This window comes from Pristiophorus japonicus, chromosome 12 (genome assembly GCF_044704955.1).
Source record: "Pristiophorus japonicus isolate sPriJap1 chromosome 12, sPriJap1.hap1, whole genome shotgun sequence".
Lineage (NCBI taxonomy): Eukaryota > Metazoa > Chordata > Chondrichthyes > Pristiophoridae > Pristiophorus > Pristiophorus japonicus.
The window spans coordinates 76377463-76399631 of NC_091988.1; the positions used below are offsets into that span (position 1 = coordinate 76377463).

Consider the following 22169-nt stretch of genomic DNA (forward strand, 5'->3'; position numbering starts at 1 on the left):
CAGACATGGTTGCGTGAAAGTTCGTATTTTTAACTCGTCACCAATTGTTAAGTATCGACTAACTTCCCAAGGCTAAGTATGGCGAGCTAGTTCAGGCATGACTTTATTCCAGTTTATTTGTTCTCAAAGTGAGGATTCAACATGGCTGCTAACATTATATACACAGCTTGCACGTGTCTGCCAGTGACCATTAGGTTGCGTCCTCTGGTGGCAGGTAAAACGCAGTTAACATACATAAAAGGGAAGAAGCTGATGTCAGGATCGGGATGTGGAACAGGAGCTGCCAGCATCCACTGCGAGAGTGTACAAGCATGGAGCAGGGGCAGGAAATGACGGACCCTCTCGCTGTTCGCACACAATAGTCTTCATGCGGGAGGCTGCTGAGGTCATTGCAGGTTGGTGTGAAGCGGCAGCAGGTTTTGTGAAAGGTACAGCTTTTGTGGAACATAACATAAGAAATAGGAGCAGGAGTAGGCCCTGCGGGCCCTCGAGCCTGCACTGCCATTCAGTAAGATCATGTCTGATCATCTGACCCCTTTCCCGTCCAATCCCCATATCCCTTGATTGCCTTAGACTCCAAAAATCTATCTATCTCAGCCTTGAATATTCTCAGAGACTCAGCATCCACAACCCTTTGGGGCAGAGAATTCCAAAGATTCACAACTCTGAGTGAAGAAGCTCCTCCTCATCTCAGTCCTAAATGGCCTACCCCAAATCCTGAGACTGTGCCCCTGGATCTAGACTCTCCAGCCAGGGGAAACAACCTCTCAGCATCTACTCTGTCAATCCCCTTCAGAATCTTGCATGTTTTAATGAGATCACCTCTCATTCTTCTAAACTCCAGAGAGTATAGGCCCATTCTACACAATCTCTCATCATAAGACACCCTCTCATCCCAGGAATCAATCGAGTGAACCTCAGTTGTACCACCTCCAAGGCAAGTACATCCTTCCTTAGATAAGACCAAAACTGTGCACAGTACTCCAGGTGTAGTCTGACCAAGTCCCTGAACAATTGTAGCAAGACTCCCTTATTCTTATACTCCAATCCCCTTGCAATAAAGGACAAAAATGGGGAAGAATGGGGAGTTCTTTACCCAGTTTGAAATGAAATAGGAATTGAGACTAAGTTCACACACTGACCTCGCACAAAGCAAAGCCCGAGTTTTTTTTTTGTGGGGGGGGAAGGAAGCGAGTTGCCAGGGAATGGGCCAGTGATCCTGACTCAGCGAAAAGTTCGAACTGCAGCAACTTTGCTGACTGCAAATTTTCTCCTGGACTGCTCGGGAGATCAATCCTCAATCCTAAGGAGACTCCCGGTCAATCTGGGAAGGTTAGTGCCCCTATTTGCCACGCAGAGCAGGGTGCCAGCGGATGTGTCCACTACCAAGAGGGAGCACAGGCTGCTGCAAGAGCGTGGGATCCCGGAAAGCAGAAGGCAGCTCGGCAATTGAAATGTGGGGACCAAAGAGCCACGAAGAGATAGGGAAGAATCTTTTTAAGGCCCAAGCCTAAAAAAAGGCAAGGCTTTGGAGCCCACTTGGAGGGAGAGGAGGCCTCCCCATGGCCCTCCTCACTCAAAGGAACATAAGAACAGGAGTAGGCCATTCAGCCCCCCTGTTTTGCCATTTAATGCTGATCATGGTTGATCTGCGACCTAACTCTATATATCCGCCTTTGGCCCATATCCCTCAGTACCTTTGGTTAACACAAAGCGATCAATCTCAGATTTAAAATTAATAATTGATCGAGCATCACTTTCCATCTGCGGAAGAGAGTTCCAAACTTCTACCACCCTTTGTGTGTAGAGCTGTTTCCTAATTTCACTCCTGAAAAATCTGGCTCTAATTTTTAGACTATGCCCCCTGGTCATACACACCCCAACCAGCAGAAATAGTTTCTCTCTATCTCCTTAACATCTTGAAAACTTCAATCAGATCATCCCTTAACTTTCTAAATTCTAGGGAATACAACCCAAATGTGTGCAATCTCTCTTTGTAACTTAAACCTTGGAGTCCAGGTATCATTCTGGTAAACCTACGCTGCATTCCCTCCAAGGCCAATATATCCTTCCTGAAGTGTGGTACCCAGAACTACTCACAGTGCTCCAGGTGTGGTCAAACCAGGGCTTTGTACAGCTGCAGCATAACTTCTATCCCTTGTATTCTAGTCCTGCAGATAGAAAGGCCAGCATTCCATTAGCCTTTTTGATTATTTTCGGTACCTGTTCATGACATTTTAATGATTGATGTACCTGGACCCCCAAATCTCTTTGGTCATCCACTGTTTTTAGCTTTTCACCATTTAGAAAGTACCTTGTTCTGTCCTTTTTAGCACCAAAGTGGATGACCTCACATTTGCCTATATGAAAACCATTTGCCAGTTTTGCCCATTCATTTAATCAGTCAATATCCCTTGTAATTTTATGCTTTCATCTACACAGCCTAGAATGACCCCTAACTTTGTGTCATTGGCAAATTTGGACATACGACTTTCTATGCCATCATCTAAGTCGTTAATAAATATTGTGAATAGTTGAGGCCCCAAAACAGATCCCTGCGGGACACCACTAGTCATATTGTTGTATATGAAAGGATACAATGAACTCCGTATTGTGAGCCAGTGACTAGGTGTGACGTGGTCAGTCTTTAATGGCTTCCAGAAGTGAAGATACAAAGGTGAAGTTCAAGTTATATACCGGGCCCAGCACGAGTGTACCTATGACCCTAGGACCTCCGAAGGTAGTGCCCCTGTTGGTGGGCAGACCTTATGTACATACATTACATCATTCCCCCCCCCTCCCCAGTTCTTGGCACAAGTCCATATTACAAGTTCAGACGGTCCAGAGCCCTTTGCTCCCTGGTTGACCATCTCAGTATAATTCCAGTGCTTTCAGAGTCTCTCACGACTTGAGGCTGGGCGTTGACCACAGTGGGTTCTTCTGATGGTTGGATGTGAGTTGGTTGGTCGTCTAAGCTCGCGGTGTCTTCTTCCAACTGTTCCGGTTCATCAGTGTGTCTTAGCTTGATTTGATCAATGTGTTTCCTGCACATCTGCCCATTCTTGAGCTTAACCATATACACCCAGTTACCCTCCTTATCCGTAACATTGCCCGGGAGCCACTTGGGCCCTTGACCATGGTTAAGTACATACACTGGGTCATTTACAGATATGTCGCGTGACACTGCGGCGCGGTCGTGATACCACTGCACTGACATCGGGTTTCAACATGATCGTTAAGGTCAGGATGGACTAGAGAGAGCCTGGTTTTGAGGCCTCTCTTCATCAATAGTTCTGCAGGCGGGACCCCGGTGAACGTGTGTGGCCTTGTCCTGTAACTGAGCATTATGCGTGACAGACGTGTCTGCAAGGAACCGTGAGTTACGAGTTTCAGGCTCTGCTTGATGGTTTGAACTGCCCGCTCCGCTTGACCATTGGATGTGGGTTTGAACGGGGCTGACCTCATGCGTTTTATGCCGTTGAGTTTCATGAACTCGTGAAACTCCAGGCTCGTGAAACACGGTCCGTTGTTGCTGACAACGATGTCTGGCAGACCATGTATGGCAAACATGGCTCTCAGGTTCTCAATGGTGGCAGTGGAAGTGCTGGATGACATGATCACAATTTCTATCCATTTGGAGTATGCATCCACCACCACAAAAAACATTTTACCGAGGAAGGGGCCCGCAAAGTTGATGTGGATTCTAGACCACGGTTTGGATGGCCGTGACCACAGACTGAGCGGAGCTTCCTTTGGGGCATTGCTTAACTGCATGCAAGTGCTGCACTGATGCACGCATGATTCTAAGTCCGCATCAATGCCAGGCCACCAAACATGGGACCTGGCGATGGCCTTCATCATAACAATACTGGGATGCGTACTATGTAAGTCCGGTACAAATCTCGCCCTGTCTTTCTTGGGCATTACAACATGATTACCCCACAGTAAACAGTCGGACTGGATGGAAAGCTCACCTTTGCGACGGCTGTATAGTTTGGTTTCATCACCCATTTCCTTGGGGATGGTCGACCAGTCCCCGTTAAGAACAAAACGTTTTACAACCTATAGGGTCGGATCCTGGCTGGTCCAGGTTTTAATTTGTTGAGCAGTGACAGGCGACCCTTCACTTTCAAAGGCATCCATGACCATGAGTAGCTCTGCGGGCATTGGCGTTTCCACCTCCGGTGTGGGCAACGGTAACCGGCTCAATGCATCAGCGCAGTTATCGGTGCCTGGTCTATGGCAAATGACATAATCATAGGCAGATAATGTCAGCGCCCACCTCTGGATGCGGGTCGACGCATTGGTATTGATACCTTTATGTTCCGAGAACAACGATATAAGCGGCTTGTGATCGGTTTCCAGCTCGAAGCGAAGCCCAAACAGGTACTGGTGCATTATTTTTACCCCATAAACACATGCTAAAGCCTCTTTCTCCAGCATGCCATAGGCTCTTTCCACCTTGGACAGGCTTCGAGTCGTGTATGCAACTGGTTGTAGTTTGCCTGACTCATTGGCTTGCTGGAGTATGCAGTTGACCCCATAGGACGACGCATCACAGGTCAAAACTAGACGCTTGCATGGGTCATACAGTACCAGTAGCTTGTGGGAACACAACAAATTTATAGCCTTCTCAAAGGCTCTGTCTTGAAGTTCACCCCACACGCAGTCGTCTCCTTTCCTGAGCAGCTTGTGCAAAGGCTATAATACTGTGCTCATTATTGATTGACTCGCACCCGTGTCTAATTCCATGGATATAGGCACGCCATTTATTTTTACCTCCATTATCGTTTGGCTCTTTGTTCATAATTTTACCTCCATCATTATCGGTTGGCTCTTTGTTAGGAACACAAGTATGCTATACACTTCCTCCTCGGAGCTCTCAAATGCCTCGGCCTGCATCGCCAGATCCACGCTGAATTGATCATCATCCATGTGGTGTGTTGTAACTCGCTTGCTCTGCTGTGGACACATCTGCTGAAGATACCCCATCTTCGCACACCTTCTGCATACGTACTGCCTGAAGTGGCACTGATGGGGTCGGTGATTGCCCTCGCAACGCCAACACATTGAGCTCGGATTTGCGCCCGATGGCGGGCTTTAAGCGGTTCCCATTCTCGCATACGCAGTCGAGTAGGCCCTCGATGGCGAACTTTGAGTGGTTCCCGGACTTGCAGACGCAGTCGAGTAGGCCCTCGATGGCGAACTTTGAGCGGTTCCCGGACTTGCAGACGCAGTCGAGTAGGCCCTGCCATGTGCAGCTCTGCCGGCCGTTGAAACAAATTTGTACAGAGTACTTGCCGTGGAGTTCCTGTTTTGTCGCAATATCTGCTTCGTGCTTTTCTGCATGGACATGCAAGCCTGGGCGATGATAATGATCTTGCTGAGGTCCGGCGTCTCCGCAGCCAGCAGTTTACTTAAGATCACCTCGTGGTTGACCCCGATCACGGAAAAGTCGCGCGACATGTCTTCCAACTCAGGCCCAAATTTGCAAGGCCCTGCAAGATGTCTCAGGTCACCAACAAATGCCACTACGTCCTGGCCTTCTGGACGAAAGTGCATATAGAAGCGATATCTGGATATGAGGATTCCTTCCATGGATTTAAGGTGTTCCTGAACTAGAGCACACAGTTCTTTGTAATCTTTTTCGATAGGAAGAGTGGGTGCGAGCAGATTCTTGATGAGTGCATAGATCGTGGGGCCACAAACGGTGAGAAGAACTGCCCTGCGCTTCTCTGCATCCTCGTCTTTGTTTAGGCCGTTTGCCACGAAATACTGGTCAAGACGATCCGTGAAATCTCCCCAATCCTCTCCCTCATTGAATCTCTCGACAATTTCAACAGTATTCGATCTTTCTGTGCTCGCCATACTTTTGTGTGGGATCGTATTTGCCTCGTCGCCAGTTGTGGTGTATGAAATAATACAATGAAATCCGTACTGTGAGCCAGTGACTAGGTGTGACCTGGTCAGTCTTTAATGGCTTCCAGAAGTGAAGATACAAAGGTGAAGTTCAGGTTATATACCGAGCCCAGCACGAGTGTACCTATGACCCTAGGCCCTCCGACGGTAGTGCTCCCTGTTGGTGGGCAGACATTATCCTGGGCAGATCTTCTCACATGTCCTGCAAATTTGAGTACCTGCCAATTATCTCCACACTCTTGTCTCCTGCCGCTCAGCCAGTTTCCTAACCAGTTCAATAATTTGCCCTCAATTCCATGGGCTTCTACCTGAGATAACAGTCTCTTATGTGGGACTTTATCAAATACCTTCCAGAAGTCCATATAAATAACATCCACTGACGTTCTCTGTCCACTACATTAGTCACCTCTTCAAAAAATTCAATCAGGTTTGTCAGGCATGACCTACCTTTCACAAATCCATGCTGGCTCTCGCTGATCAACTGAAAATTTTCAAGGTGTTCAGTCACACTATCCTTAATTATAGTCTCTAGCAATTTCCCGACAACATTGGAGGCTGTTCAGAGAAGGTTGATTCCGGGGATGAGGAGGTTGACTTATGAAGATAGGTTGAGTAGGTTGGTCCTGTATGCATTGGAGTTCAGAAGAATGAGAGGTGATATTTTTGAAACTTATAAGGTAATGAGGGGACTCGACAAAGTGGATGCAGAGAGGATATTTCCACTCGTAAGGAAAACTAAAACTAGGGGATATAGTCTCAGAATAAGGGGCTGCACATTTAAAACTGAGATGAGGAGAAATTTCTTCTCTCGGGGTTGTAAATCTATGGAATTTTCTGCCCCAGAAAGCTGTGGAGGCTGGGTCATTGAATATATTTAAGGCGGAGATAAACAGACTTTTGAGCGATAAGGAAGTAAAGGGTTATGGGGAGCGGGCAGGGAAGTGGAGCTGAATCCATGATCAGATCAACCATGATCTTATTGAATGGCGGAGCAGGCTTGAAGGGCCAAATGATCTAATCCTGCTCCTATTTCTTATGTTCTTATGTTTTTATCAGATGTTAGACTAACTGGTCTATAATTCCTTGGTTTCCCTCCCAATAATGGAGTGACATGCACAATTTTCCAATCCAAAGGAACGCTTCCTGAATCGAGAGAACTTTGGAAGATTATAGTTTGGGCATCTGCAATGTGCTTACCTACTTCCTTTAAACCCTGGGATGAAAACCATCTGGCCCTGGGGATTTATCACTCTATAGTGCCATTATTTTCTTCATTACTGTTATTTTTACTTGCATACATTTTATTATCGAGTCCCTGTCCTTAATTCAATATTAGTTTCCTTGGGACTTCCGGCATCCTCTTCTACTGTAAATACTGATGCAAAGTAATTATTCAACATGTCCGCCATTTCCTTATTAAGACCACCACTGCTCCAGTATCTACTGCCACAGACTCTTCAAACACTCTGAACATTCCATTAAAAGAATTTCCCACCACAGTTTACACCAATTCCCCGCTCCCAAGCGTCCTCAATTATGGGCAGTAGATGGGCGGATGGCGGGAAAATCCATGTGATTCTCAGGCCTCACTCCCCTACTGGCGCAGGGTTGGCCAGCTTTGGTTGGACGTATTCCTGGAAGTTTCATCACATGACCTCCTGCCTCTAATTGCCCCTCCCCCACGTTCCCGCCATTGGTCGCCCGACACGTCCGTCCTCACAGCGCCCCACCATCCCACTGTGATATATTCTTTATGACATCACTAACAAACACACTCTACAAAATGACTCCAACTGTTATCATGTGACCCTTTTATTATTTCCATCAGTAGTTGCATTGCCACAGTAGTCCACTAGGTGGAGCAGTAGTCCACTAGAAAGAGCTCTATTACGCCCACACCAAATAGAAAGTCAATAGCCTCTTTGTTAACTGATTGGATGATGCTTCACTTTCCATCAAACAGCCCTTTTCTTCCCCCACTCCCATGGCCACTATTTTTAAAACCAATAAAAAGTGATCACTTTTTTTTTTAAAGAAAAACCTAATTTTTTAACGCCTCTATGATTTTTCTCCTGGGTTTTTACTCGGAGCACTGTCCTGGCGATTAGACTTTAATTCCTGGAGACTCCAGGGCAATCCTGCAGGGTCAGCAACTCTACCTTGTAGGGAAGGTGGGATGGAAATCAAGCAGGGGGTGGGAATGCAGTGCTCGGTCTTGCTAATTTGCCCCTTCTCCACCAACATCCCACCTGGCTTTGGGAGGAAACACCAGCTCTGAGTATCAGTGAGCTATTCTGACCAAATACTGCTGACATTTTGACTGTAGGATCAGATAAAACTAACAGTAATTGGTTTGCTGTGCGTAATGTATAACATGTGTCGAAATCTCGACCTCAGAAAAGAATGACTCCGACACTTACAGCTCCGATGGAAGTTTCCCTTTTAATTTACTTGCTCGCAAGGGGTAGGTTTCACTCAGTCAAGGGCTAAATGAACACCTCCGCAATGGTACAGCTTCACAAGATATTTATACAGTAAAACCCAAGTTCTGGCCTCTCCCTGTGTATTGCTCTGTCTCACAGTCAGTGAATACAGATAAAGAGTTAATTACTATATCCTGGTCCTGACATGGTGTCGAGATATTTCCTTTTGTCAGGGTTATCAGAAAGCCAAACGGCCATTACTCCATGAGTCATAGGTAATGGGCTATCACCTGTCTTGTATTGTGTCAGGATTATCCAATTTCCTGGTCAGTTTACCTGTTTGCTTCAAATGGATGAGGTAAAGGAAAGAGATAATGGCTAGAAGATAAGGGTGGGGTGACATGGAACTCCTGTAGTGTAGACAATAGGAGAGCACCATGGGGGTTACTTGTCTCAGCATGACTTGTCTCCTAGCTGTCTGATAACCATCAGCCATCTTACAGCAGGTTTAGCTGTTTATGCAAGCTGGCTGCTAAAATGCAGAAAGTTCTGGAAGGGCCAGGACTCCATTTTAATCAAAAAGGCACACAAATACCGTATGGTATCAGCTTAGATAAAAATACATTTCCACATTCCCCCATTTTGTCCTTCACAAGGACAACTCAATCCATTCTGATCTTGTACAGTCTCTCCATTTCCATTTCTACACAAGAGCCTTCAGCAGTTGTTGCTACCATAACTCTAGCCGTGGTCTCGGTAGGTAACATAGTTTCTCCAACCCTGGCACAGCAACACTTAATGACGACAAATAATCGATACAGGGCGAAGACTATCAGCAGGAATATGATCAAACCCTGTCCCACAGATTTCCCCAGGGCTCCCAACCATCCTGATGTTTTCAGCTAGACTGCCGATATCTTCTGATTTATCTGGGATATACGTACAGCATTCTTCACCTATTAATGCGCATGTCCCTCCCTCCTTGGCTAGGAGATAATCTAAGGCCATACGATTTTGGAGAGCCACTGTTCGAATAGCTACCATTTCGTCATTTATCCCTTCAAAGGCTTGGGAAGTTGCGTTGGCTACTGATTCTACTAAGTTAGCCAGTTCCCGTAACTGCCATTCGGTCGATGCTATTCCATAGGGTGGCACCATTACCTTGAATATTCCGTTTAGCCACGTTAAATCCCGTTTAAATCTGTGGCTTCCATAGGCCTCCCTTAGAGTCCTTACTGATCTGATAAGGGGTACCACATATCCTAAGTAACAGGACCCTGTCCAGTTGGCTGGTAACCATGGGTAGGCTTTATGGCCACAAATAAAGTAGGTGCAATTATAGGACGTCAGCTCCTGGTCCTTTCGCACTGTCCCTACTCGAGTGGTCTCACCTTCCCACCCTTCACCTGGGGCTTTGTTATGGACCGTTGTCCAGACAACGGTTGCTATCTTTCTCTCAGTGGGATTAGTTGTGGCTTGCCATTTAATCATTTGGGAACACTTGCGTCCCATTTCTGGTCCTTTTGTCTCATTACTCACTAGGCATATTATACCTTCAGGATTTCTTATTCTGGGAGTAATGCTTAGGAAGGGAGGCTGATGGTTATTATCATAATTGGGCTGGTACCATCCCTGGAAGGCTGTAAGTTTATACCCTGCCGACCTCCATTCTGTTTGCTCCTTCGTTTCTGGCCCCTTAGTTAGTTTTGTCCTGTTTTGCACTGTCAACCATTCTACCATTTCTGATTCGTTAAAGGGGACAGATCTCAGGGGAATACCCCCCCTGGAGTGGACAGGTACATGGGAACATATCCAACAACTCGACAAGTTTCTTTCTTGAGCATACCTATGACTCAGTGCCATAAATACGTTTACGTGCAATTCCCTTCGGTGGTGGGTCTGTACCCCTGGTGTAATCAATAATGCGAAGTAAAACCCTGTCAAGCCCAGCACCATCAGTCCCCATAGTCCATACAGTTCCTTATTCAGTCTTCCTTTTTCTGTTCCTCTGATTCCTTCGTCTCTTCCTCCTGGTCGGGTGCCCGTTTGCAATGGGATGCGTGGATCCATGTTGGTCTTTCCTTTACCTTGATTGCAGTATTGGTCGCCAGCAAGACCTGGTATGGTCCTTCGAATCTTGGCTGTAGACTGCTTTTCCTTTTAAAAATCTTGATGTAAACGAATTCCCCTGGCTCCAGGTTATGACACTTCCCTTCCGCTGGCTTGACTTGGGCTTCCTTTACCTGTGAATGAAAGCTGGAAATACATTTGGTTAGTGCAATACAATAATTCAACATATTTTCCTCCATTTTGTGGATGTCCATCTGTTTTGCAGTAAATGGTGCTGTAAAAGGTAGTCGTTGGGGACGTCCCATAACTATCACATGCGGTGACAGGCCTGTTGTTCTGTTGGTTGAAGATCGCATTACCATCAAAGCTAAGGGCAGCAGTTCTGTCCATTTCAGTCCAGTGTCATTGCATAGTTTTGCCAGCTTATTTTTAAGCATTCCATTATATCTTTCAACAAGTCCAGCTGATTGTGGATGATAACTGCAATGAAAACGTTGATTAATCTGTAAAGCTTTACACATTTCTCTTATAACAGTTCCCGTGAAATGTGACCCGTTATCAATAGAAAGCTTAGCAGGGATTCCGAAGCGCGGTACAATTTCTTTTAACAAACATTTAGCAACAGTAGTGGCATCGGCCTTTTTACATGGAAAGGCTTCAATCCATCTAGAGAACACATCTACAATAACTAATACATACTTGAATCCCATACACATAGGTAATTCAATAAAATCCATTTGTAAATGTACAAAAGGCCCGACTGGATTTGGGTGGGAGGCAGATTCTACTTTTTCCGTCTTACCCGGATTCATTGTCTGACAGGTAACACAATTTTCACAGATTTATTTTGCAATTGCCGAAATACCTGGTGCATACCAAGTTGCCAAAATATAATCTGCCAATCCCCCTTTTCCTGCATGTGTGAATGTATGAACACATCGGGCAATCCATGGAAGTAAGGATCTAGGGGCCACCACGCGGCCGTCATGGTGAACCCATATTCCTTCTGGATTTTTATAACATTGATCCTTCGTCCAGGTCACCACCTCCTCCGTACTGGCCTGTGTCTGAAAGGCCAGCACGTCATTAATAGTGGGTGGCGGGTCTGAGCAATTATTTTTCCTTAGTGGGAACAATGACACCTGCATCCCCCCTTTCGACAGAGCTGCTGACTTAGCTGCATTATCAGCTCTGGCATTCCCAAGTGCCACCTCATTCGACTGGCCTGTATGTGCTTGGCATTTGATAATGGCAAGTTTCAAAGGGCATTGAATGGCTCGCAGGAGATTTTCCACTTGTTCTCCATTTTTGATAGGGGTTCCTGAAGAAGTCAGGTACCCGCGAATCTTCCAAATTTGTCCATAGTCATGTGATACCCCAAAAGCATACCTGGAGTCAGTGTAGATATTAACTGTGTGTCCTTCAGCCAGAATACAGGCTCGAGTTAACGCAAACAATTCGGCTTGTTGGGCTGAAAAGGAGTCTGGAAGAGAGGCTGTTTCGACAACATTAAACTGAGTTACAATTGCATAAGCCGCTCTAGGTTGGCCCCTATCATTTCGTAAGGCTGATCCGTCAATATAGTACACTAGCTCAGGGTTACACATTGGTACATCTGTTAGATTGATACGTGGTTTAGTCACTAATTCGGTTACCATTTCACATGAATGGGGTTCGCCGTCGTCTTCCGTGGGGAGTAGAGTGGCTGGATTTAAGGTAGTGCATCTTTTGATGATAAGATTCGGATTTGATAACAGTTCGACCTCGTATTTAGTGGTTCTTGCGGAGGTTAGGTGTTGGGCGGCACATTTAGTAAGTAAAATCTCAACAGAGTGTGGGATATATAAAATGGTCTGATGATTTAGAGTTATTGTCTGAGCCTGTTGCATAGCATAATAAGCTGTTGCCAACGAAGGAAGACATCCTGGTAGTCCGGTGCCACTGGGTCTAGTTGGGTACTGAAATATGCTACCGGTCGCTGCCTGTCCCCATGTAACTGAGTCAAAACAGATTGTGCAAAACCCGACTTGTGATGCACAAATAAGTTGAATAGCTTAGTGTAATCTGGTAATCCCAAGGCTGGTGCTGAAGTGAGGGACTGCTTAAGGTTCTGGAAAGCATTCCTGGATACTTCATTCCACATCCTTTAAGCATTGTGAGAATATAGTAGATTCATTCACAGCTCGTAGGTCATGGACAAACCTCCATTTGTGTGGGCTTCTGAACTGGACAAATCTGTGTGTTACACGGACTTCTCATTTATGCTTATAGTGATTCACAGATCACAGAATGTAAAGTACTTGTTTTCTAATCTTATTAAAAGGCCTCCAAACCTAAGATTTTTCCAATACACTCAAAATGTTGATCAAGGAGATCACCTGAAATATCTCAAAATCCCAATTCAATTATTGTACTGCCACTCTTTATCCAAAAAAATCCTCCTACTGAGTTAGAAGCTTTTGTACCAAGATTTTACACCAAGGACAATGAGAGTGTACTCCCCCAGCCTGCACCTCGAGAGACCCACAAAGGCTTTTTAAAAAAAAAAAGGCATTACAACTTTTAACCACCGGGACCATGTCTCAACAAACCTATCCTTTGTGCATTTCCTAGCTCCGTAACCTCTCATCCGAATAAATCCACACCTGCGCTTCTAACTTAAAATGTCTTAAACTTCCCACATACAGGACAACACTATGAAGGGTTAAAAAACTTCACTTTGTCTGAAAAAGTGGGTGGAGCTAAAACAAACAGGCAGCTCCACAACTTTTCCAAACAGGTTTCCAGACACAAGGAAAAAAGACAGAAGCACTCTCATTCAAAGACAAGACATTCACGCACTCTCATTCAAAGACAAGACATTCACAAGTCTCTCTCCATTCAATAAAGCTTTTTCTTTTACTAGCTTCATTTTTTTTTCATAAGTCACTATCGGGTTCTCTTTTTTTTTCATTTGATTTACTTCCTCTGTTAATTTTACATGGGCTTGAAGAATCGGAACCCAGGCCTTTTCTATTACTTTCCTTTTTTTTTTACCTGGATCTCTGTTTATAAGACATTCCTCTAGACACGTTGTTCTCTCTAAATTAAATGAACCATCGGGTGGAAATGGCCTGTTTTCACCCTTAGTCCACTTTACTGGTTTTTGTTTCTTTGGTCAATTGAAGACTGACCACAATTCTGGAGCATGACATAGGCTGGTGTGCCTTTTGTGGTGTTTTAACTTGCTCCGGCACCTATTCTGGATGATTAAGATTTTCCCACAGTTTCTGATCTCACAATCCTTTCGGCCAACCGAGTTCTCTACGCCCACTTCTCCTGGCCGTTACGTGGCCTGAAAAGGCTCTTAATTCGGGCTCAGTCTGGGTGTGTGAGATATGTTGGCACGAACCAACCGTAGTTGATCAATCAGTTACTGTTTCTTTTCTTAATCAATCCTTGTGTTTTTTTTTTCCCGAATCACAATTTTCCCTAGTGACTCTTCCCGTTTCTCTAATGGCAATGACTCACAAAGGTATTGCACACAACAGTAATACAAGGACAACAAACAATATTCCCGTGAGTACACAAATCATAACCTCTAAACAAATTCTCAGTCTGCGTTATACGCCACTACAGACCAAGTCCTTAACTTATCCTAATAACAGCTGATAAAACTTAAGGTTCCGTACCCAAACTCTTTGATCGATTGCGCTCTTTTTTTTTTAATAGTCTTATCACATAAGAACCCCTTCCGAATTAAAAACAATAAAAATCTTATCACATAAGAACCTTCGATCGATTAGCGCTTTCTTTTTTCTTTTCTTTTAATAGTCTTATCACATAAGAACCCCTTCCGAATTAAAAACAATAAAAATCTTATCACATAAGAACCTGGAACCCTTTTCGATCGACTAGCGCTCCCTTACCTACTGAAACCTTCCCCGGGCTGTCTCGAGGTTTTTTCCAGAACCTGTTCTCTTCTGCTGGCGAGCTGAGAAAGAAATGGTTATAAAAAAAATACCTTTAACTTTTAAATGCCGAGTCTTGTAGATGCAGTACCTCAGCTGTGGACAACAGATTACATCTGCGATTCAACAGTGAAGAAACCTCTTGTGAGCAAAGGCTCACCTTGTTTGGCCACCGAAGCCTTTCACTGGAGAGGCACTATGCCTGTATCCGTTTTACTCACAGAACAGAGAGTATGCATCTCGGTGGAACCTCCAATAACTGTCGAAATCTCGACCTCAGAAAAGAATGACTCCGACACTTACAGCTCCGATGGAAGTTTCCCTTTTAATTTACTTGCTCGCAAGGGGTAGGTTTCACTCAGTCAAGGGCTAAATGAACACCTCCGCAATGGTACAGCTTCACAAGATATTTATACAGTAAAACCCAAGTTCTGGCCTCTCCCTGTGTATTGCTCTGTCTCACAGTCAGTGAATACAGATAAAGAGTTAATTACTATATCCTGGTCCTGACATGGTGTCGAGATATTTCCTTTTGTCAGGGTTATCAGAAAGCCAAACGGCCATTACTCCATGAGTCATAGGTAATGGGCTATCACCTGTCTTGTATTGTGTCAGGATTATCCACTTTCCTGGTCAGTTTACCTGTTTGCTTCAAATGGATGAGGTAAAGGAAAGAGATAATGGCTAGAAGATAAGGGTGGGGTGACATGGAACTCCTGTAGTGTAGACAATAGGAGAGCACCATGGGGGTTACTTGTCTCAGCATGACTTGTCTCCTAGCTGTCTGATAACCATCAGCCATCTTACAGCAGGTTTAGCTGTTTATGCAAGCTGGCTGCTAAAATGCAGAAAGTTCTGGAAGGGCCAGGACTCCATTTTAATCAAAAAGGCACACAAATACCGTATGGTATCAGCTTAGATAAAAATACATTTCCACACATGCGTGTGTTTTTATGAATGCTCAGTTCCTTAATAATTTTATAGAGATGGGAAAAGGACATTCCTTCCAATGAGCCTCTTCCTTTCTGATAGATTAACTCCACGTACCACTTTCTTGCCATATCCTTTAATCCTAGGAACGCATTAAACTGCCTCTGGAACCCAATTACACTGTTTCAGTGAACTAAGAAAAACTCGTATTTATCTAAGGCCTTGTGTCTCACAAAAGCATTGCAAAGTAGTTTATGTAAAATCAGTTACATTGAACTGTGCTGACTGTTACCATGTCTACACAAGCAACAGTCATTTTTTTTAAATACATGTTAATTTTCGGGGTGCGGGCAACGCTGGCAAGGCCAGCATTTATTGCCCATCTTATTTGCCCTGAGGTGTGGTGGGGTGCTGCCTTCTTGAAGTAATTTACATTATTAATGATGTAGACTTTGGAATCAAAAACACAATTTCTAAATTTGCAAATGAAACCAATACTGAGGAGGACTGCAACAAATTACAGGACATTAATAAACTTGAAGAATGGGCATATAATTGGCAAATTAAATTCAACACAGATAAATGTGAGGTATTACATTCTGGTAGGAAGAATAGAGAGGTCACTTATTACTTAGAGGATGCGAGTCTAGGTGGGGTAGAGGAACAAAGGGATCTTGGAGCACAAATACACAAATCACAAAGATGCGAGAAAGTTTAGCAAGGCCATAAAAAGAAAACAAACACACGGGTTTATTTCTAGATGTATAGAATTGAAAAGCAGGGAAGTTATGCTAAACCTGTATCGAACCTTGGTTAGACCACACTCAAGAGTACTGTGTACAGTTCTGATCGCCATATTATAAAAAGGATATAGAGGCACTGGAGAGGGTGCAGAGAAGATTTACAAGGATGATACCAGAAATGTGAGCATCTACATATCGGGAAAGGATGAACATGCTGGGTCTCTTTTCTCTTGAAAAAAGAAGGCTGAAGGGTGACCCAATAGAGATCTTTAAAATTATGAAAGGTTTTGATAGAGTGGATTCAGAGAGAATGTTTCCACTTATGGGGAAGAATAAAACTAGAGGCCAACAATATAAGACATCCAATAGGGAATTCAGAAGAAACTTCTTTACCCAAACAGTGATGAGAATGTGGAACTTACTATCACAGGGAGTGGTAGAAGCAAATAGTATAGATGCATTTAAGGGGAGGCTAGACAAGCATATGAGGGCGAAGGGAATAGAGAGTTATGCTGATAGATTTAGATGAGGAAAGACGGGAGGAGGCTCGAGTGGAACATAAACACCGGCAAGGACTGGTTGGGCCAAATGGCCTGTTTCTGTGCCATATATCCTGTGTAATCCTAAGCTGCAGTTCATGTGGTTTTCTTTATTGTAGTTTTATAGCCCACTTCAGAGAGCAGTTAAGAGTCAACCATGTTGGTGTGGAACTGGAGTCACATGTAGACAAGATGCAAGGGCAGCAGGTTTACTCCCCTGAAGGCCATTAGTGGAATTTTACAACAATGGTCACTTTTATCAGTACCAGCTTTTCATTTCCAGACTTTGTCAGCTGTGGCTCAGTGAGTAGCACTCTCACCTCTGAGTCAGAAAGTCAAGTCCTACTCCAGATACAGTACTGGGGGAGTGCTGCACTGCCTGAGGTACCGTCTTTTGGATGAGCCGTTAATCTGGCCTCTCAGTTTTGCGTTAAAGACCCCGTGGCACTATTTCAAAGAAGAGCAGGGGAGTTCTCCCTGGCCCATATTTATCCCTCAACAAATACTATTTAAAAAAAAACTATCTGGTCGTCTTCACACTGCTGTATGTGGGAACTTGTGCACAAATTGGCTGCCACATTTCCTACATTACAACAGTGACGACACTTCAGAAGTACTTCATTGGTTGTAAAGTGCTTTGGGATGTCCTGAGATTGGGAAAGACATGATATAAATGAAGTCTTTCTTTCTTATTTCAAGATTTTTTTAAAACTGAATTCAAATTTTCAGTCTACCATGGTGGGATTTGAACTCGCGTTCTCGGGATTATTAGTCCTGGCCTCTGCATTACTCGTCCAGTCATTTGAACATGTTCTCACAAACAGCAATGAAATGAATGATCAGTTAGCGTGTTTTTTGGTGGGGCAGGGTCTGGGTAATAGTTGAGGGAGGAATTTGGCCAGGTCACTGGGCGAACTCCCCAACTCTTCTTTGAATAGTGCAAAGAGATCTTAAACACCCACCTGAACAGGCAGAGGAGGACTCAGTTTTGTGCCTCATCCACTCGCTCAGTATTGAATGAGGTGTGGCAGCTGAGATCATGTGCCAGAGTTCTAAAGTGAGGTTTGGATCGACAAGCTGTGTGTGTTGTCAGTGTTGCCTTGGCCACTACCTGAGCCGAGCTGACACATTGGCCTACCCTGCCTTTGGATGAAGAAGTTCTGTCCGACTTCTCTTCACACTCCTAACTTTCTCACTTTAAGTACATGCCCTCACTGACACTTTAATCAATTTGCCCGTGTCGACTTTTATCAGTTGTCCTTGTAACCTCAAACTCTCCATTTTTTTAAACAAATCAAGCCTACCTTTGTTAACTTCTCCTCATCACTTAAATTCCCGACCTGTAACAACATAAGAAATAAAAACAGTAGTATCTATGGAGAGAGAAACAGAGTTAACGTTTGAGGTCGATGACCTTTCGTCAGAACTATAAAAAGTTAGAGATGTAACAGATTTTATCAGCTTAAGAAACAGCAACAAAAAAAGACCATTCAGGTGTTTGAACTACTTTTTCCTCCATGAATTTTCTTTCCCAGGGCACAGTTCCAGAGATCAAGGCCAACCCCCCCCACCCCCCCATCACCACCCCCCCCCCTCCCCTACCCCCCCCCCCCGCCACTCCCCCACCCCCACCCACGCTCAGAAGTTTTCACCTCGATGGATGGAGAATCCAGTGTATCAATGATCTTCATTTTTGACATGCACTCTGAACCAGGGGCGCTAATTTATAGATATACCCTTTAACTCTCATCTTCCTTTTGTCTCCACCCTCTCGAGGACAATAGCATCCAAACAACGACATAGACTTACCCGGACTTGCTTTGCTTTCTTCACTACAGATGCTCATGGCCAAAGTTATGTATCACGTGGTGCCAAATTTACCCATGGGATACATAGATCCCCGTCTACTATCAAGAGATGAAAGCCAGGTGGGTTTGCTGTGCTTTTTTTCTTTTCCTATTTTAATAAAGAATTTAATGGATTCTGTTTGAAGACTTGGTTGAGTTCATGAACTCTTCACCGACACTTTATGACGGCCTCCCTCACTTAATCCACTACATTGAGTCTATTAAGCAGAGGGGCATTTTCTCTCAACAACACCTTGCATTACATAACATCTATAATGTAGTAAAACTTCCCAAGTTACATCCAAAGCAAATACAGGAACAACCATTCGGCCCATCGAGCTTGCGTCACCATTTTGTTACGAGTGCAATGTAGCCAAGTTTGCTGATGATCCAAAGATGGGTGGAAAAGCAACTTGTGAGGAGGACACCAAAAATCTGCAAAGGGATATAGACAGGCTAAGTGAGTGGGCAAAAATTTGGCAGATGGAGTATAATGTGGGAAAATGTGAGGTTATCCACTTTGGCAGAAATAATAGAGAAGCAAATTATAATTTAAGTGGAGAAAAATTGCAAAGTGCTGCAGTACAGAGCGACCTGGGAGTCCTTGTTCATGAAACATAAAAAGTTAGTATGCAGGTACAGCAAGTAATCAGGAAGGCAAATGGAATGTTGGCCTTTATTGCAAGGGGGATAGAGTATAAAAGCAGAGAAGTATTGATACAACTGTACAGGGTATTGGTGAGGCCACATCTGGAGTACTGAGTACAGTTGTGGTCTCTGTATTTAAGGAAGGATATACTTGCATTGGAGGCTGTTCAGTGAAAGTTCACTAGGTTGATTCCGGAGATGAGGGGGTTGGCTTATAAAGATAGGTTGAGTAGGTTGGGCCAATACACAAAGGAGTTCAGAAGAATGAGAGGTGATCTTATTGAAACTTATAAGGTAATGAGGGGGCTCAACAAGGTGGATGCAGAGAGGATATTTCCACTCGTAGGGCAAACTAAAACTAGGGGGCATAGTCTCAGAATAAAGGGCCGCCCATTTAAAACTGAGATGAATAGAAATTTCTTCTTTCAGAGGGTTGTAAATCTATGTAATTCTCTGCCCCAGAGAGCTATGGATGCTAGGTCATTGAATATGTTTAAGGCGGAGATAGACAGATTTTTGAGCGATAAGGGAGTAAAGGGTGATGGAGAGCGGGCAGGAAAGTGGAGCTGAGTCCATGATCAGATCAGCCATGATCTTATTGAATGGTGGAGCAGGCTCGAGGGGCCAAATGGCCTACTCCTGCTCCTATTTCTTATGTTCTTAATCTTTGCAATCCCAGTTTCCTGCCTTCCCTCCACATCCCCTCGTATTCTGACTTCCCAAGCAAGTATCTTAAAACATCTCAATTGATTCTGAATCTATGGCTTTCTGGGATAGTAAGGCTGCACATTTTCAAAAAAACAGCTCCCTACTTTGCTTTGGAAGGTATCTTGAGATCTTTAACAGCTACGTGAACAGTGATCCAACCCGGATTAGTGTACCATTCAAAGGGTAACACCTCTGACAATCCAACATTGCAACACTCCCTCAGTACTACACTAGAATGTCAGCTTAGATTATGTACTCAAGACCTGGTGTAAGAGCCAGAGACAAGAATGATACCAAACCACATCAGGCAGTGAAAGGAAACTCAATGTTACCAATCCCTCGCTTTATGAGGGATTAAATGCATTATGAAAAACAGTATAAAAGTGCACATTTTGCTGGTCTTCCCCAGATAAGTAAATAAGGTGGACATTGTTTGCAGAAATAAATTAATTCAAATATTGCACCAGTGATGCCAATTTTTTGATTACACTTTTGTGAAGTGCCTGGCGATGTTTTTGTACATTAGAGGTGCTGGCTAAATGTTACTGTTGTTGTTGCATTCCAGTTTGATAATTGGGTAGTTAAGAGTTGTAAGCTCAAGTAAACAGCAATGGCCTCGTCTGCTCCCTTAGATGGACAGAGAATCCCACGACACTTTTTCGAATAAGAGCAGGGGAGTTCTCTCCGCTGTCCTGGCCAATATTCATACCTCAATCAACATTACTAAAAAAAAGTTTATCTGTTAACAACTGTGACTATACTTCAAAAGTACTTCATTGACTGTAAATTGCTTTGGGCCATCCTGAAGTTGTGAAAGACGCTGTATTAATAAAAGTCTGGAGGATACATTGCCCCTTTTTTTATAGGCGCATTAGCGCATTCGGGGGGGCGCTAATGGAGTGGAGGAGACCTTTCGCCCACGGGAGGGCAGTAGCTTCAGCTTCCTGGGAAATTGTTTGTGAGTTTGCGGAGGCACTGCCATGGCAGTGCTGCGTCCCACGGCTAGCGCCCCAGGCTGCCACCCAATCGGCGATGACGTCACTGACCCGCGCCGACCCCTTTCCGCCCCTTGCCGGAAATTACCCCACAGGCCGCGAGGCTTGCGCAAGTGGATGTCAATGCCAGCTACACAGGTCATGAAGCTGGCCGACATCCGCTCTTGGTGCGCTAGTTAAACGGGAGGGTGCCAGCCCCCTGCGCCGCCACCTCTTTTGGAGTGACGACTCTCGGGTTGGCTCCATGATGGTGGCCCTAGCATGGTCCAGGCCGCCATCGTGCAGCCTAGCACTCCGTTTTGGGTGCCAGGCTGCAGGCTCAGTCCAACGCTGCCCAGTGGAGGCCATTCGAGGCCTTGCAGAGCGCTCAGCAGCCCTCCCCTTTACGTGAAGGGGAGGGGAGCTGAAGCACGTCAACGCTGCGCGGAGCATCCACGTGGCACTTGACTCACCACCTCTGTAGCGCCCCAGGAATCACCCCCGTAGGTAGTGGATTGCAAGAGATTGCGCTCTGCTTCCTTTGAGGGGTGGTAAGCCAAATTCAGCGGCGGTGGTGGGACTTCTGCGCTGGGCCCCAGATCGTTACCGCCCCCAATCAAGGCACAGGGCATTTTCGCCCCCTCTTTACTAAACCTGCTATTGTCATAATAATGTTCAGTTTCCAGGCTTAAATAAGAATACTCTTGACCTCGGGCAATTCTTTGTAAGCTAGTGATACTAAGGCAGAGATCAGTGGAAGCTGGAGCAAAACGGTGACCCCCAACTTAAGGTTGCAAAAGTTACCTCATTATCACTCCCTTTAGTGACACCATCCAACTGCAGGAGGGTTTGAAAAAAGGCCAAGCAAAAGCTGCAAATATCTCTTCTGCACCACATGTTCTGTCCAAGCATTCAGCATGCACATGTTCCATCAGTTTTAAAAATTAATTGCAGTGTAAAACACTAATCATCGTCAAGATACTTTTGATATGCACCTGAGCATTTGAAAAATAGTCTCATCTCAGAGGCACAAGTGAATTACGTTTTCTCCAATAATGTAATTTTGCCTCCCGCAAAGGGCTGTGGATCAATTGAAACGTTCAAAGATTGAGACCAAGATTTTTGTTTGGCATAAGGGTATCAAGGCACAGGAATCAAAGGCGGGTAAATGGGATTGAGATCAGCTGTGATCTAATTGAATGGTGGAACAGGTTTGAGGAGCTGAATGGCCTACTCCTGTTCCTATGTTCCAGTACAAAAGCATCCCTGCCGACACACAAAGCCTCTTGAGTCTTATGATATGCTTATCTCCACACAATTTGAAAAAGGTTTACCAACCTGTTCCAGGAATCAAGGAATATGCATGTTGGAGCTCAGAATAAGATTCATCAAAAGGACAACGAGGTACACTCCTCCAA

At 44.6% G+C, this 22169-nt stretch overlaps 1 protein-coding gene across 1 annotated transcript in view; it reads left to right on the forward strand.

Annotated features, from left to right (window-relative positions):
• Nucleotides 1-22169, forward strand: part of LOC139276787 (monoglyceride lipase-like) — a 119337-nt gene that overhangs the window by 84199 nt on the left and 12969 nt on the right. Inside the window, exon 6 of the mRNA XM_070894792.1 lies at nucleotides 18413-18502. Coding sequence (XP_070750893.1) covers nucleotides 18413-18502 — 90 coding nt within the window. The remainder of the gene's footprint in view (nucleotides 1-18412; nucleotides 18503-22169) is intronic.